At 45.2% G+C, this 16,421-nt stretch overlaps 1 protein-coding gene across 1 annotated transcript in view; it reads right to left on the bottom strand.

The window, feature by feature from the left end:
• Window positions 1–16,421, bottom strand: part of HECTD2 (HECT domain E3 ubiquitin protein ligase 2) — a 116,804-nt gene that overhangs the window by 80,433 nt on the left and 19,950 nt on the right. The window contains exon 3 of the mRNA XM_032793152.2: window positions 1,739–1,877. Coding sequence (XP_032649043.1) covers window positions 1,739–1,877 — 139 coding nt within the window. The remainder of the gene's footprint in view (window positions 1–1,738; window positions 1,878–16,421) is intronic.

Genomic DNA, 16,421 nt, shown 5'->3' with positions numbered 1-16,421 from the left:
CTCTCTTCCCCTGCCCCCCACACCATTACTGCATAGCCAAGACTTCCTTAGCAGCAGAGCTTGGGCAGAAGGTGGAGAACTGGGCATGCTGGGGGAAGCTGGGGCTAGAGGTGAAGCTGGTCTGGGGGCGGAGAAGAAATGAGGGCAGAGCCAGGCCTGGAGGCAGAGCAGGACTGGGTGAGGGCCAGGCAAGCTGTGTGCTGGGGGAAAGGAGCCAGTTCTGTGCAGGGGAGACGAGTGGTGATAGGTACTGTGGACATCACCCTGCATGCCCTGCTCACCCTCTGAATGGCAATTCCAAAAATTAAGAGCAATTCCAGAAGTAAAGAGTCATTTAGGGAACAAAAAAAAAAAAAAAAAGCAGTAATAGCGGCAATTTCCAGAAAACATTGGCCCTACATGTTAGCGATACAAATAATTTATTTTTTCCTCCACAACACAAAACATTTTTATATAATCACTCATCTGACAAACCTGTGTATTTCAATGAAACACACTGTAAATGTGAGAATAGACATAATATATACAAAATGCTTAAAGGATTTAGGAGCATGTCTTGCTGTAAGTCAGTGGGCCTTAGCTTCCTAAGTACCGGACATTTTTGAAAATTTTACTCAAAATTAATAAAATGCATGGTAGATGAGTTTGTCACATTTTCGTTTTTTGACCACTTGAGTTCTAGACAAATATTCTTTTACCATTTCCTTTGTGATACCTGACTCATTCTGCACCAAGTAAAGAAACACCTGACAAATCAGAAAATATGTTACTTTTAACCTCCTACTGAAAGTGAGAAATCTCAAACACACAAAAAAAGTAACCAACTTGTTAAAAGAAGATAAACTCATATGTCACTAAGAACAACTGTGAACTTTTCCTTGATAAATGAGGTCAGTTAGGTTTGTGTTCTGACAGAGGGAGTAAACATGAAAGTGGAACAAACCTAAATTGATTTGGCACAGTGATCACATTGTCCTTCTGCCAAATTGTAAGAGAACAGCAGTATAAAGCTCACCTGTACAGACTCTGATCTAAGTCCACAGAAACAAAAGGCCCATTAAGTGTAGTGCTTCTCACATAAAGGATTTCCCCAATATGGTTTCAAGCTTACTTACACTATTTAAAATAGTACTAACATCAATAGAAAGGAGGATAAAAAAAAAATAAAAAGGAACTACAAAGAGTGGACTGCTGACACCAGTGTCCTTTGACATAATATGAAAAAATATTTCTACATTTTAAACATTTAAGTGAGAAGTAGCACAGCTCATATTATTAACTATTGTCAAAGGTCCAAAAATACAGGAAGTTACAAATTAAAGGCCTGGTACACAATGTGTTCAGTCAGAGTTGAGGATCTTTGATTGAAAATAAATATCTACTAAATATCAGTAGTTCTTTCCCCCTCTCCCTCCCAAAAAACAGTAATGGTAGAAAAAATGCATGTGGCAGTGAGCTGCTGATGGTGCTATCTTTTAGGTGATGCATAAAACCCAAGCTGAACAAGGAGTCATGACAATTTCCACAGACACGGAAGTATTCATTCCAGCATCCTAGCCAAATTAACGTATATAAATGCATTCTATCTAGCATTCTGTTATCCCATCACTAGGGGTCAGCCAGAAAATAAATATATTACATACATAAACAAACAAACAAACAAACATACATAAATAAAATGGAAAGTCAGTCAATAAAAACCAAAACAGAATATATAGCTAAAACCAATACTACTTACTGGAAGTCTTTCATAGTTTTGGTTCGGATGGGAAGGGAAGGTTCTGGTGGGACTGGAGCTTTCAGGTCCGGTGGTAGTGTATCTATAGAGATGCGCTGCTTTTGCCTAACATCAAGGCAAATTGGTGGTAGATCTCTCACTTATTGAAAAATTTTAAACAAGTGTTAAATGTATTGTAATCATATACATAATTTACAAAGAAAGACTGATTTATTTAGCTTGCAAAACACAAAGGTATATGAAGTATACAAAAGGATTAAAGTTTACATTATAATCCGTAAAGAGAACATAAACATTCTTTTTGTAAACTAGGAACGCGTATATATGTGAAACTGACAGAAAATGCCTTTTCAACCAGTATAAGAATTAGCTTAAATTTTTTCCATATTGCTCCAAATTTCATTTTTTGGACAAATATCAAAATTTAAAATTTCACTGTGAAAAAACACATTCTTGCTATTTTAAATTTCCTCTTCTTACCTTTTTGCAGTGAAAATAACTAAAAGGAGTGAGACAAAATGGTATTTTCCCTTCCAAATCTTTTCCAAAAAATTCATTTAAAAAATGTACAATAAATAAATAAATAAATAAATCAATCATATTTCAAATTAAACCAGAAATTTTCATTTCTTTTGACTGTTTTAGTGAAGTTTACTTACTGCCTGATCAGCTGCAATATATATTAGGGCTGTCAAGTGATTAAAAAAATTAATCACAATTAATCACATGATTAATCATGGTGTTAAATAGAATATCATTTATTTAAATATTTTTTGATCTTTTCTACATTTTCAAATGTATTGATTTCAATTACAACACAGACTACAAAGTGTACAGTGCTCACTTATTATTTATTTTTGATTACAAACGTTTGCACTCTAAAAACTGAAATAAATAATATTTTTCAACTCATCTAATACAAGTACTGGAGTCCAATCTCTATCATGAAAATTGAACTTATAATGTAGAATTATGTACAAAAATAACTGCATTAAAAAATAACAGTGTAAAACTTTAGCGCCTACAAGTCTACTCAGTCCTACTTCTTGTTCAGCTAACCACTCAGATTAACAAGTTTGTTTACTTTGCAGGAGATAATGCTGCCTGCTACTTGTTTACAATGTCACCTGAAAGTAAGAATGGCATTTGCATCACACTGTTGTAGCAGGTGTCGCAAGATATTTATATGATAGATGTGCGAAACATTCATATGTCCCTTCATGCTTCAACCACATTCACCAGATGGAAATGCATCCATCGCTGATGCCATGGGTTCCTGCTCGATAATGATCCAAAGCAGTCCGCACGCCCTGACGCATGCATCATTTTCATCATCATGAGTTAGATGCCCAGCAGAAAGTTGGTTTTCTTTTTTGGTGGTTTCAGGTTCCTGCATGCACTTTTGCACCGGAGTGTTGCTTCTTAAGACTTTCTGAAAGCACGCTCCATACCCAACCGTCATCTTCATTTAGGAAGGTGCTTCAGAATTCTTAAAGTTTGGAGTCGGATGCTAGAGTGGTTCATCATTAAAAATCTCACATTGGTAACTTCTTTGCATTTTGTCAAATCTGTATGTGACAGTTCTTAAAACAAACAACCAACAATGTGCTGGGTCACGTCATCCAAGACTGATAGAACATGAAATATATGGCAAAATAGGTAAACAAGAACAGGAGACATACAGCCCCGTCAAAGGAGTTTCAAGTCACAAATTTAATTAACACATTATTTTTTTAATGAGTTGTCATCAGAATGGAAGTATGTCTCTGAAATGGTGGGCTGAAGCATGAAGGGGCATAACAAATGTTTAACGTATCTGGGTTGTAATATCTTGCAATGGGCAGCTACCAAAAGTGCTATGCAAACTGCCTGTTTCACTTTCAGCATCCCCATTTATCTCCAATAAATGCAAACAAACTGTTTATCTGAGTTATTGCTAAACAAGAATAGGACTGAGTGGACTTGTAAAGTCCTCTAAGTTTAATTATTTTGTTTTTGAGTGCAGTTATGTAACGAAAAAAAAATCAACATTTGTAAGTTACACTTAACGATAAAAGATTACACTTCAGTACTTACTCAATGTGTATAGTGCAAACATTAGTAATCAAAAATATATAAACGCTGAGTACTGTCACCTTTGTAATTTCTGTGCTGAAATCAATATACAGTGAAAGCTGTTTTATCTGACACTTGCACCATCTGCTAAGTTCTATAAAACTGCATTTTTTGATCTTCATGTGAAAATTCAGGTTTATAGAAGTGGGGCAGGGTAAGGAGTTGGGGCACAGGAGGGTGGTGCAGTGTGGGCTCAGGGAGGCATTTGGTGTGGGAAGGGGCTCACGGAGGGCAGTGGGTTTGGTCCGGCGGATCGTGAGTGGGGTGCCAATCCAGGAGGGTGTGCGCTCACGCTTGGCGGTTCCCGCAAGTGGCTAACTTGTCCTGAGCTGCTCCTAGGCAGAGGCGTGGCAAGGCTGCCCCCAGGCCCTAAACCCCAAAGCATTAGCTCTGCAAACTCCCATTGGCTGTGGTGGTGGTGCCTGCAGGCAAGAGAACAACCCGCAGCCCACTTCCCGCACCCAACCTTGCGCCCACCTGAGTTTTCTATTCACATGCACACTCCCCTCAGAGCCCATGCCCCGCCATCCCCCGCTCAACCAAACTCCTCCCTCTTAGGCCTGGTCTACACTACTTGTTTAAACAGATTTTAGCATGTATACCAATTTATGCTGCCACCTGTCTCAACTGAGGCTCTATATACCGCGATATAACAAGGGCTCTTTAAACCGAGTTGCTGCACTCCTCCCCGATCGAAGAGTAGCACTGAAATCGTAATTACCAATATCGGATTAGGTTAGTTAGAGACCGCAAGTCGAAATCTGTATTTGCCTACGGGCCAGTCATCCCACAGTGCAGCAGCTGTACTCCGGCTCTTGGAACAGCAATCCCGAACTCAGATGCACTGGCAGGTTATAAACAGGAAAACCCCTGAACTTCTGAATTTCTTTGCCTGTGTGCCAGCGTGGAGCTCTCATCGCATGGGTTGCGATGCACCACCAAATCCAAAAAGAGCTCCAGCAGACCCTAAATCGGGAGATAAACAGATATGATCGCTGTAAGGGGAGAACAAATCTGTTCTATCAGAGCCTCCATTACAGCCAAGAATGAAATGACAAAGATTTGAAAAAATCCCAGAAACAATAACAGAAGAGTCCACAAGCAGGGATACACAACAGTGCTGTGTGACACCAGCATACGAAAACCAAGAATCTAAATGGATGCTCATGGAGGGAGGGAGGGGGTCTGACCGGACTCCAAGCCTATCCCACATCCCCGCAGTCTCCAAAAGCGTTTGCATTCTTGGCTGAAGCTCACCAATGCCTGTTAAGGGTCAACACATTGTCCTATGTCAGTTGGTACATGTCGTCCAATTTAACCCCTCCGCCCCCCCCGAAAGAAAAGGGAAAAAAATTGTATTCCTTGACCTTGTTATATGTCCCCTATGTTCTGCAAATGCTGCGTAGATGCAGTGCTGTGGCAATGAATAGCAGCATAACTCTCCTCTCCCCTATCCGGTAGCAGACTTACATATGACTGCTATCCATCGTCGCATCAGCCTGAGTGCTCCTGAGCTGGCCTCAGTGAGGTCGGCCGGGGGTGGCCTGGGTAAAAATAGGAAGACTCCCGGTCATTCCTGGTAGTGTACAGAACAGCTGGTCCATCCTCATCATAAGCAACTTGGGCTGAGTCCATCAGCCCTCCAGCACCCCCTTTCATGTCTAAGAAAGATTCTGTACCCCTGGAACTATCATAGCAGCAGGATGCTGGCTCTTCTCCCCACAACGCAACATTTAATGTCCTGCCTGGACTACCATAGCAGCTGGAGGCTGGCCTCCTCTCATTTATCTCACTAAAAAGTCAGCTTTTTTATTTTCCGCATTCTTTAACTACTATCATCACACAATAGGGGACACTGCCACGGTAACCCAGAAAAGTGGGGAGAAGGAACTCAAATGGCGGGGCTTGTTGAGCAGGGGCACCCCCCGGAAAGGCAATGCAGCTCATCAATTTCGCGGGCATCTGACACGGAAGCGGCTGTGCTCTCTGGTTCTCTGGTACACCTGGTCCTAGTCAGCTTTGCCCCCATATTCAGGCCAGGACTGACTCATTTTTTAGATTACCATAAAGGAGGGATTGACTCGGGGAGTCATTCCCATTTTTGTCTTTGCGCCTCGCGGCGACCTCAGCTAGGCCAGCCCCAGGAGCACCCATGACAGCCAGCAGAGCGGTACAGAAATGACTGATAACACATCATCTCATCACCAAATTTCAATGGCAAACAGCAGACGGTACAGAAACAACTGGTAACCAATTCTCTGCAACCTTACCAAGGCAAGTGAATGCCTCGTGCCTGCAGTACCGCCTCTGTCAGCGGCATCCAGTACACATATGGTGACAGTGACAAAAAGGCAAAATGGGCTCCAGGGCTGCCATGCTATGGCGTCTTGCCCAGGGCAATCAGGGAAAAAGGGCGCGAAAAATGATTGTCTGCTGTTGCTTCACGGAGGAAGGAATGAGTGACAACATTTACCCAGAATCACCCGCGACACTGTTTTTGCACCATCATGCATTGAGATCTCAATCCAGAATTCCAATGGGCGGAGGAGACTGTGGGAACTATGGGACAGCTACGGGATAGCTACTCACAGTCCAACGCTCCGGAAATCGACGCTAGTCTCGGTACATGGACGCTCATCGCCGAATTAATGTGCTTAGTGTGGCCGCGTGCACTCGACTTTATACAATCTATTTTATAAAACCGGTTTATGTAAAATCGGAATAATCCCGTAGTGTAGACATACCCTTAGTTAACTGGCATTTTTCAGTTACCGACATCCCCACTTCCCCAACATGCCAAATAAAACAGCTTTTGCTGTTTTAGAAAATGTAGAAAACATCCAAAAATACTTATAACAAATTTCAATTGGTATTCTATTATTGTTTACACGTGTGATTAAATTGCAATTCATTTTTTTGAGTTAATCGTATAAGTTAAAACTAAGATTAATTGGCAGTCCTATATTGTATTATTTACAGCTCTACCAAAATTTTTCAGCATAGATCTGGGAACACAATATAGAAAAATCTCATTCGGTAGGCAAATTAGTGATAGAAAGGTGATGGAGGCGTCATTTGATTCCTAAAAAACTACAGAATCACAGTTTCCATTGTTCCACCTTCTGTGGCATGGTGGGGAGAGGCTTATGCTCCCCTGGCACCCAGCTTCAGGTCCTCCAGTTGGTAGAAATTTTGATAATACAGTTGATAATACAGTGCTGTCAGAAATGGCTTGAGTTGGGTATCATTTGAAAGCCCCTTTCCCCCATCAACACAATGGCACCAAACATGACAAACCTAGAACAATTATGTAGCTATGTATTTGAGAAAATGTTTAAAATCAACATTTTTAAAATTATACTTTAACAGAGGGATGCATTGCTCACATAAAAAAGATACTCATCTTTTGTAATCCTAGGGAAGTTAGCCTTGACATGTAGGATTGAAAACATTTATTTATCAAAGTCATCGATGTCATCGCCATCTAGGGGACCACTGCTAGACACAGTTTCAAACTGATCTTCGTCTGAGCTGCACTTGCACATAGTCTGTGCAAGGCAGGTGACTGGCCAAACATTTGCAGAATGATAAGCATCTGGTCTTTGCACATAAGCATTTGATTAGCTGAAGTACTGACTGGGACCACATGGTATTTCACACAACTGGTGTGATCAGTTCATTCTCCAAGACCCAACCATGCCCAATAGGGGAGGGTAGTTCTGGATATGTGAAATAAACAGATAGCTAAGGGTTAATGTTTCTTTTACCTGTAAAGGGTTAACAAAGGGAACCAAACACCTGACCAGAGGACCAAATCAGGAAACAAGATTTTTCAAATCTCAAGGGAGGGAAGGTTTGGGTGTGTGTTCTTTGTCTCATCTCTGTTGCTCTCTAGTCTCTGAGGGGATCACTATCTCCAGGCTTTCTAATCTTCTGTTTCCAAGTTGTAAGTACAAAGGTAGAAAGTCAATAGGCTTATATTGTTTTTTTGTATTTACATGTGTGTGGTTTGCTGGAATGTTTTAAATTGTATTTCTTTGGATAAGGATGTTTTATTCATTTTTTCCTTTTAAGCAAATAACCCTGTAATTGGTCACCCTTGAATACAGCAAGACCACTTTTATGTCTTATTCTTTCTTTTATATAAGCTTCTTTTAAACTTGTTGGATTTTTCCTAGTTGAGGTTCAAGGAGATTGAGTCTGCAGCTCACCAGGAATTGGTGGGAGGAAACTGAAACAGGGTGATCTTCCAGGGAGGAAGTAACGAGTGGTAATAAGCCTTCCTGTCCCAAATCTGACCTAAGCACCATACCAGAAAATCTGGGTGCTTTAGCAATGAACTCCAAGCTTAATTACCAAGCTTTGGATCTTATCTCCGCTGCCACCAATCAGATTCTGAGTACCCTGATAAACTCTCTGGTCTCCCCAAACTTTCCCTGGGGGTCCGCCAAAGACTCAGATGCCCCTGAGCTCCAATAAAGGGAAATAACCCACTTCCCTTCCTGAACTCTTTACTTCTCCCAGATTTTCCCGCCCTGGGATACTAGAGATGTTCCCTGCTTCAATCCCTTGAAACACAAAACAGAGAGGACGATTACCTTCCCCTCTCCTTTTTCTCCCTCCCAAGTCTTCCCTGAGAGAGACAGTATCCTGGCACAGAGATCCTAATCCCCTTGCCTAACTAGGAAAGAAAATCCAACAAGTTTAAAAGAAAGCTTTTAAAAAGAGAAAAAACACATATCAATGATCACTGCATCAAGATGACATAACAGGGCTATTGCTTAAAAGAAATATGAATAATCAGCCTTATCAAAAAGATATCCAATTTAAACATCCATGTATCCCACACATTAATACTATATAAACCTATTGCTTACCTTTTGTACTCACACTGGGACAGAGGGTAGAAGACGGAGATAGAAAAAAACTCTTCCTCATAGCCGAAGAACAAACAGGCAGAAGAAAGACAAAACAGACCCAGAGTTTCCCAAGCTCATTTGAAAAAATCCGGTTCCTGATTGGTCCCTCTGGCAGTGTTTGGGCCCTTTGTTAACACCTTTACAGTAAAAGAAAATTAACCCTATCTATCTGTTAATGACACGAGGAGACAAGGGAGGGGTTATTTCCTCCTTTGTTGTTGAGACTCAGGGATTTGAATCTTGGGGTCCCCCAGGGAAGGTTTTGGGGAGACCAGAGTGAGCCAGGCACTGGAATTCCTGGCTGGTGGCAGCGCTATCAGATCTAAGCTGGTAATTAAGCTTGGAGGTTTCATGCTAGCATCTCATTTTCTGAACTCTAAGGTTCAGATCTGAGTAGGAAAGCTACAACAATATGGTTGATCATTCCATTGCTTGATAATTTGCCCTCATGACACCAAGTATAAATAGTGTCCCTCATCAATGACGATTTTTCTCAGTTTATCTGCTTCTTGGAAAACATCCACCAACATAGTTCTGCAAGAGTCATAATGTTAGTCTTCAAATGGTAAACTTGCTATATTAATGCTTCCAGTTCATTTATGACCTCATCAGTGACTGTCTCATGCATTCCGAGAACTTTCAGAGTGAGGAAAGAGTCTTTGGAGGCTGAATCAAACACCTTCCAGTAAGATAGTTTGATAATAAGATAACAGAAGGTCAGACTTTTTACACCTCTTATTTCAGCAAAGTAGCAGGCAATCATCCCAGAATAGTTGGTTAAATCTAAAGCAAAAACATATTTTGCTATGTCTTCCAGTGTGAGATGCAAATTCTAATTAGCAGATCGAATAAAGAGCAGCAAAGACTCAACCATCTTCATGTATTACTGCACTAGTCTAAAAGTTGGCTTTGTCACCAATTTAAACTCATTAAATTTCATGATCCATTCTGTGATATTGCAGCTCTCCATCATTTATAATAATGGTCACTGAATACGGAATGTACGCTGAATGTGTGGAACTCGTCTTGCAAGTCCTGTATCCTTTGAAAAACAACTTAAAACACATCAGTATGCTTTTCAAAGATGACATCTAGTTAGCATTTTTGAAGGGTAAAAAGTGTTTGGGTGTGTGATTCTACAGCAAGTCACAACTTATTCCCTGCAAAAATTTGGTTCACAATGCCAAGTGTTGTGTTCAAGCAGGTCCTCCAGGGTGATATTCTCCAAAGATTCTGCTGCTAGCTGGTATTCTTTGTCTCCCCATTAATGCCTAAAATGATTGAGACCAAAGTAAAAACAAGGATACTGTAATAAATTACTCTGGGATTGTAATTATGTTAAGTAATGTAAGTTATGTAACTATATGCACACCATTTGAAGATGGATTCCAGTTATTTCTGGATGGATGCTGATGTCTTAACTAGTGCCTCATTACAACTCCTTTGGCACAATAAACAAAGCTGATAATCAATACCACTGAACTGCTTCTTTTTTGCTGAAGATGGGAAATCAATCTGAAGTACTTCTTCCATGTGTAGTAATCTGTAACATTAAAAAAATTAATCCAGGTATCATCTTCTGAACATTAACTGATAGCATAGTACTTGTCAGGATTCTGGGCGAAGGTAGGCAGGATTAGTGGCAGGAGGTTGAGATTCTGGAACTGAAGCCAGGGGTCAGAGCCAGTATCAGGGTCAAGAGTCAAGCTGAGAGTCAAACCGGAGTCAGGAGTTAAGACAAGGGTCAGAGACAGTCAGGAATCAGGCTGAAGGTCAATACCAGGTACTAGGGTCTGTGTTGCAGTTCTAGGGGTCAAACAGGAATCAGAATCCAAGTCAGAGCTGAGGTAAATACTTAGAGGAACAGAGAAGCAGGGTAGTCATGACAGCTAACTAGGGATCCACGCTGAAACTCTGTGGGATTATGGGTCACAGGGTGTGGGCAGGTAACAGCTGCTGCTGGGAGGCAGTGAGGGAATGGTGTAGCCCAAAGTTATCATCTCCTTGTCTGTTGTAACATGCCACAAGGCCTGCTGGAAATGGCAAAGGCGATCTCCAAAAGTGGGGGAGTGGGCAAAGGGTTGCAGCTTACAAACTATAGGTGAGGGAAGGGTCGAACCCTTGACCAGCCCATGAAAATTGCTGTTTTGATGATGATTGGATACTCGATGATGGAGGGTGAGATCCTCTTCTCCTCTGGAACCTGTGTCTTTTTCTATCAGGTTTGGTGTTTCAGTGAAAAATAGAGAACTGAGTTGGGAGCAATCACTGGGCAGTTTAAGACCCACTAAATCTTCTGTTGTTTCACTTTTGTGTGGCTTGTCTTCGTCTGTCCCTCCATGAACGTTAGTCGATGTTACACCATTCTGTTTTGTTGGAGCACGTTCTTTCCAGTGTGTTTTTGGTCTGCCCAGCAGTTATACCTATCTCATAGAAAACACAGTTACTCATCTTTGTAACTGTTGTTCTTTGAGATGTGTTGCTCATATCCATTCCAATTAGGTGTGCGCGCACTGTGTGCACAGTCGTCGGAAGATTTTTATCCTAGCAACACTCGGTGGGTCGCCTGGGTCGCCCCCTGGAGTGGCGCCGGATATATACCCCTACTGACTCAACGGCCCCTCAGTTCCTTCTTGCCGGCTACTCCGACAGAGGGAAAGGAGGGTGGGTTTGGAATGGATATGAGCAACATATCTCGAAGAACAACAGTTACAAAGGTGAGTAATCGTCTTTTCTTCTTCGAGTGCTTGCTCACATCAATTCCAATTAGATGACTCCCAAGCCTTACCTAGGTGGTGGGGTCGGAGCGAGATGTTGCAGAATGTAAAACTGCTGAGCCAAATATTGCATCATCCCTGGATTGTTGTACCAATGCGTAATGTGACGCAAAGGTGTGAATCGATGACCAAGTAGCTGCCCGACATATCTCCTGGATGGGAACATGGACCAGGAAGGCGGCAGATGAAGCTTGAGCCCAAGTAGAATGAGCGGTGATGTGGCTAGCCAGAACGTGAGCCAAATCATAGCAGGCCCGGATGCAAGACATCACCCAAGATGAAATTCGCTGGGAATAGACTAGCAGGCCCTTCACCTGGTCTGCCACCGCTACCAAAAGCTGAGGCAACTTTCAAAAGGGTTTTGTTCTTTCGATATAAAAGGCGAGAGCCCTGCGGACGTCTAGGGAATGCAGCTGTTGCTCCCGACGTGACAAGTGCGGCTTTGGGAAGAAGACCAGAAGGAAGATGTCTTGATTGACATGAAAGACGGACAACACCTTAGAGAGAAAGGCGGGGTGTGGTTGCAGCTGTACCTTGTCCTTATGAAACACCATACATGGGGAGTCCGCTGTCAGGGCCCGAAGCTCGGATACTCGCCTTGCTGAAGTAATAGCGACGAGGAAGGCTGTCTTCCAGAAGAGGTACAGCAGTGAGCAGGTGGCTAGCGGTTCGAAAGGAGCACCCATAAGCTTGGCTAGAACCAGACTGAAGTCCCAGGTAGGGGCAGGGCATCTAACCTGCGGGTACAAACGTTCCAAACCCTTGAGGAACCTTGAAACCATGGGGTGAGAGAAGACTGATCACCCATTTTCCCCTGGGTGGAAGGTGGAGATGGCTGCTAGATTAACTTTTATGGAAGAGACCGCTAGGCTGTGTTCTTTCAGGAACCAGAAGTAGTCCAGGACTGTAGGAACTGGTACCTGCGTGGGGACAGTGTTATGTTGAGCGCACCAGCAGGAGAAACGCTCCCACTTGGCCAGATATGTCAACCTAGTGGAAGGCTTCCTACTGCCCAAGAGTTCCTGTTGGACTGAGACAGAGCAGGGTAACTCGGACCAGCTTAACCACAGAGCAACCATGCTGTGAGGTGAAGAGACTGTAGGTCTGGATGGTGAAGTCTGCCAAAGTCCTGAGTTATGAGATCCGGCCAGAGTGGTAGGGGAATTGGGTCTGCCACTGAGAGGTCGAACAACATGGTGTACCAGTGCTGCCTCGGCCACGCTGGAGCGATCATGATCAGTTGGGCGCTGTCCCTGCGGAGCTTGAGGAGGACCCTGTGGACAAACGGGAATGGTGGAAAGGCGTAAAAAAGACGGTTCCTCCCCGATATCAGGAATGCGTCTCAGAGGGAGCCCGGGGTGAGCCCTTGGAAGGAGCAGGACACTTGGTAATTCCAGTTCTCGTGGGAGGTGAAGAGGTCTATGTGGGGAAAACCCCACTTCCGGAAAACAGAATGGATAACGTCCGGACAAATCGACAACTCGTGAGACAGGAAGGATCTGCTGAGGTGATCCGCCAGAGTGGTCTGAACTCCTGGGAGAAAGGACGCTACCAGATTGATTGAGTGGGCTATGCAAAAGTCCCAGAGCTTGTTGGTTTCCTGACAAAGGAGGGAGGAGAGTGCTTCGCCCTGCTTGTTTATGTAAAACATGGCCGTTGTGTTGTCCGTGAACACTGATACACAACGGCCTTGGAGATGCTCTCGAAACACCTTGCACGTTAGACGAATCGCCCTCAGCTCCCGCACATTGATGTGTAAAGTTAGTTCTTGAGCTGACCAAAGGCCTTGAGTGTGGAGGCCCTCGAGGTGGGCACCCCAACTCAGAGATGACGCATCCGTGGTTAGGGCCGTCGAAGGTTGTGGTGGGTGAAATGGCATCCCTGCACAGACTAGAGTGGGGGTTAGTCACCAGGTTAGGGAGCCTAGAACATTCGGGGGAACAGTAATATTGAGTCCAGGTTGTCCTGGCCCAGCCGGTACACTGAGGCAAGCCAGGTTTGAAATGGACGGAGGCGTAGTCTGGCGTCTTTGGTCACGAAGGTGCAGGTGGCCATGTGACCTACTAGGCTGAGACAAGTGCGAGCTGACATTGTCGGGAAGGTTTGGAGGCCTTGAATAATTGTAGCCATCGCTTGAAAATGAGGCTGCGGCAGGCAGGCTTTGACCAGATTGGAGTCCAGAATCGCCCCGATGAATTCTATTCTCTGCATGGGTATCAGAGTAGACTTTTCTAGGTTGATCATCAGGCCTAGGCTCCTGAAGAGGTCTTTGACGATGTACAGGTGATGTCTCACTTGTGACTCAGAGGTCCCTCGAATGAGCCAATCATCGAGGTACGGGTAGACGTGCACCCGACGACATCTGAGGGAGATGGCGACTATGGCCATGCATTTTGTGAATACTCGCAGAGCTGCAGAAAGGCCAAATGGAAGGACCGGGAACTGAAAATGTTGATGGTTGATCACAAAATGGAGGTACCGTCTGTGTGGTGGGTAAACTGCGATGTGGAAATATGCGTCATATCGAGAGCGGCATACCAGTCTCCCAGATCCAGGGATGGGATAATGGTCCCCAAGGATACCATGCAGAACTTCAACCTTATCATGGACTTGTTGAGTCCTCGCAGGTCTAGGATTGGTCGTAGACCTCCCTTTGTCTTGGGGATTAGGAAGTAGCGGGAATAAAACCCCTTACCCCTCAGGTCTTTTGGTACCTCCTCTATGGCTCCAATGATTAGGAGTGACTGGACCTCTTTTAAGAGGAATTGCTTGTGACAGGGGTCCCTGAAGAGGGACGAGGAGGGTGGGTGGGAAGGTGGGATTGAAACAAACTGAAGGTGGTATCCCAACTCCACTGTGTGCAGGATCCAACGATCCAAAGTTAGCTGGGATCACGCAGGGAGGAAATGGGAGAGGCAGTTGTAAAAGGGAGGGAAAGGATCTGGGAAAACAACTGGGGAGCCATCCTCGGGTGTCCCACCAAAAGTTCCGTTTGGACTCCGCCAGTGGTTTAGGAGGGCCTGATTCTGACCCCCTTGTAGGCCAGACTGCCTCCATCTATTCCCTCGGCCACGCCTTCTGCTGAAGTCCTGTTGTGGCCTAGGCGAAGGGTAAGTACGGTGAGGCTGGGGTCGGAAGGTCCTGTGTTGGGTCTCTGGTGTGTGCATGCCCAGTGAGCGCATTATTACACCATTGTCCTTCAGACTTTGTAATCTGGGATCAGTCTTGTCTGAGAAGAGCCCCTGGCCTTCAAAGGGCAAGTCTTGAATAGTTTGTTGTAACTCAGGAGGAAGGCCTGATACCTGGAGCCAGCAGATACGCCTCATCGTCACTCCTGATGCCAGAGTCCTGGCAGCAGAGTCCGCTGTGTCCAGAAAGTCTTGGAGGGAGGTTCTCGCCACCTTCTTACCCTCCTCAAGTAGGGCCGCAAATTCTTGTTGGGACTCCTGGGAGAAAGTTCCGTAAACTTCCCCAAGGACATCCACGTGTTATAGTTATACCTACTTAGGAGGGCTTGCTGGTTTGCCACCCTAAGTTGAAGGCCCCCAGCCGAATATATTTTGCGTCCTTGGAAGGTCCATGCACCTAGCCTCCTTTGACTTGGGAGCAGGAGCTTGCTGGCCATGATGCTCCCTCTCGTTCACCGATTGAATTACTAGGGAGCGAGGAGGTGGGTGTATGTAGAGATACTCGTACCCCTTGGAGGGTACCATGCATTTTCTCTCTACTCCCCTGGCTGTGGGGGGGATCGAGGCTGGGGATTGCCAAATGGTGTCTGCGTTTGCCTGTATAGTGCGGATAAACGGCAGAGCCACTTTAGTAGGTGCGTCTGCAGATAGGATGTCCACTACAGGGTTCTCTATTTCAAAGACCTCCTCCACCTGCAGATTCATATTCTGCGCCACTCGTCTCAAGAGGTCTTGATCGGCCCTTAGATCAATTAGGGGAGGGCCGGAGGAGGATGTTCCTGCCACAACCTCATCTGGCGAGAAGGAAGAGGAGAGGCCAGGGACAAGAGGGTCCTGTGGGGGCTCCTGTTCTTGAGGAGCAGTGTCGGACTCAGGTGGGACCTGGGTGTCTGCAGGTGGTACTGAAGCCTCATCTGTACCCGTGGTGGGGGGTGGCTTATGGTTGCCTCTGGTGCCCGGTGTTCCGACGGGGCAGACTGTGATGCAACTGAGGGAGCACCTTGGGCTTGGTGGTACGGCAACGGTGTCCAGAAAGACCACTGATGGGATCCTTGCTCGTGGCCCTGGCTCTTAGGGAATATATGGCTGGGGACATCCAAGTCACGATCCTGCGGATATATAATGCTACCGGCCTATGATGACACCGAGGTGTGTCTTGATGGCCAAGGCAGTGCTGATAGACCCTGAGAGTGAGCCACGTCTCGGGTTGGTCTTTCCCGGGACGGCACCAGGGAGCGCTACCGGGAACTGTAACGGTACCACGAGTGAGACCGGGACCTGTGACCATAGCGGTGCCGTGAGGTCGACCGGGATCTCGAGTCCCTTCGCCTGGAGCGGCTCCGAGATGCGCGGTGCTGTGGATGGTGCGGGGAGTCGGATCGGTACGAGGAGTATCTGGCAGGCGAACGGGAGGCCGAGTGGTGCTGCGAGTGCGACTAGTACCGCGATGGAGAGCGGTGCCGGGACTGCGAGCGGCGTCGGGAGCGTGATCGTCGTGATTGAGAGCGTTGGTGAGACTGCGATCTTGAACGACATCTCTCTGCGGGTCCAATGGAGGGCAGCCTCACCAAGGTAGGTTTCCCAATGGATTGGATGACCTGCACTGGCTGTGCCAGGAGTCGAGGCCGTGCGGTCTCCGTCATGGCTATCAGCTCTCTTGGCGTGGAGAAGGACTCTGGCGTAG

Source organism: Chelonoidis abingdonii, chromosome 15, assembly GCF_003597395.2.
Source record: "Chelonoidis abingdonii isolate Lonesome George chromosome 15, CheloAbing_2.0, whole genome shotgun sequence".
NCBI lineage: Eukaryota > Metazoa > Chordata > Testudines > Testudinidae > Chelonoidis > Chelonoidis abingdonii.
Note: the sequence above shows the minus strand (reverse complement) of the source record. Positions and strands in the feature narration are given on the sequence as shown.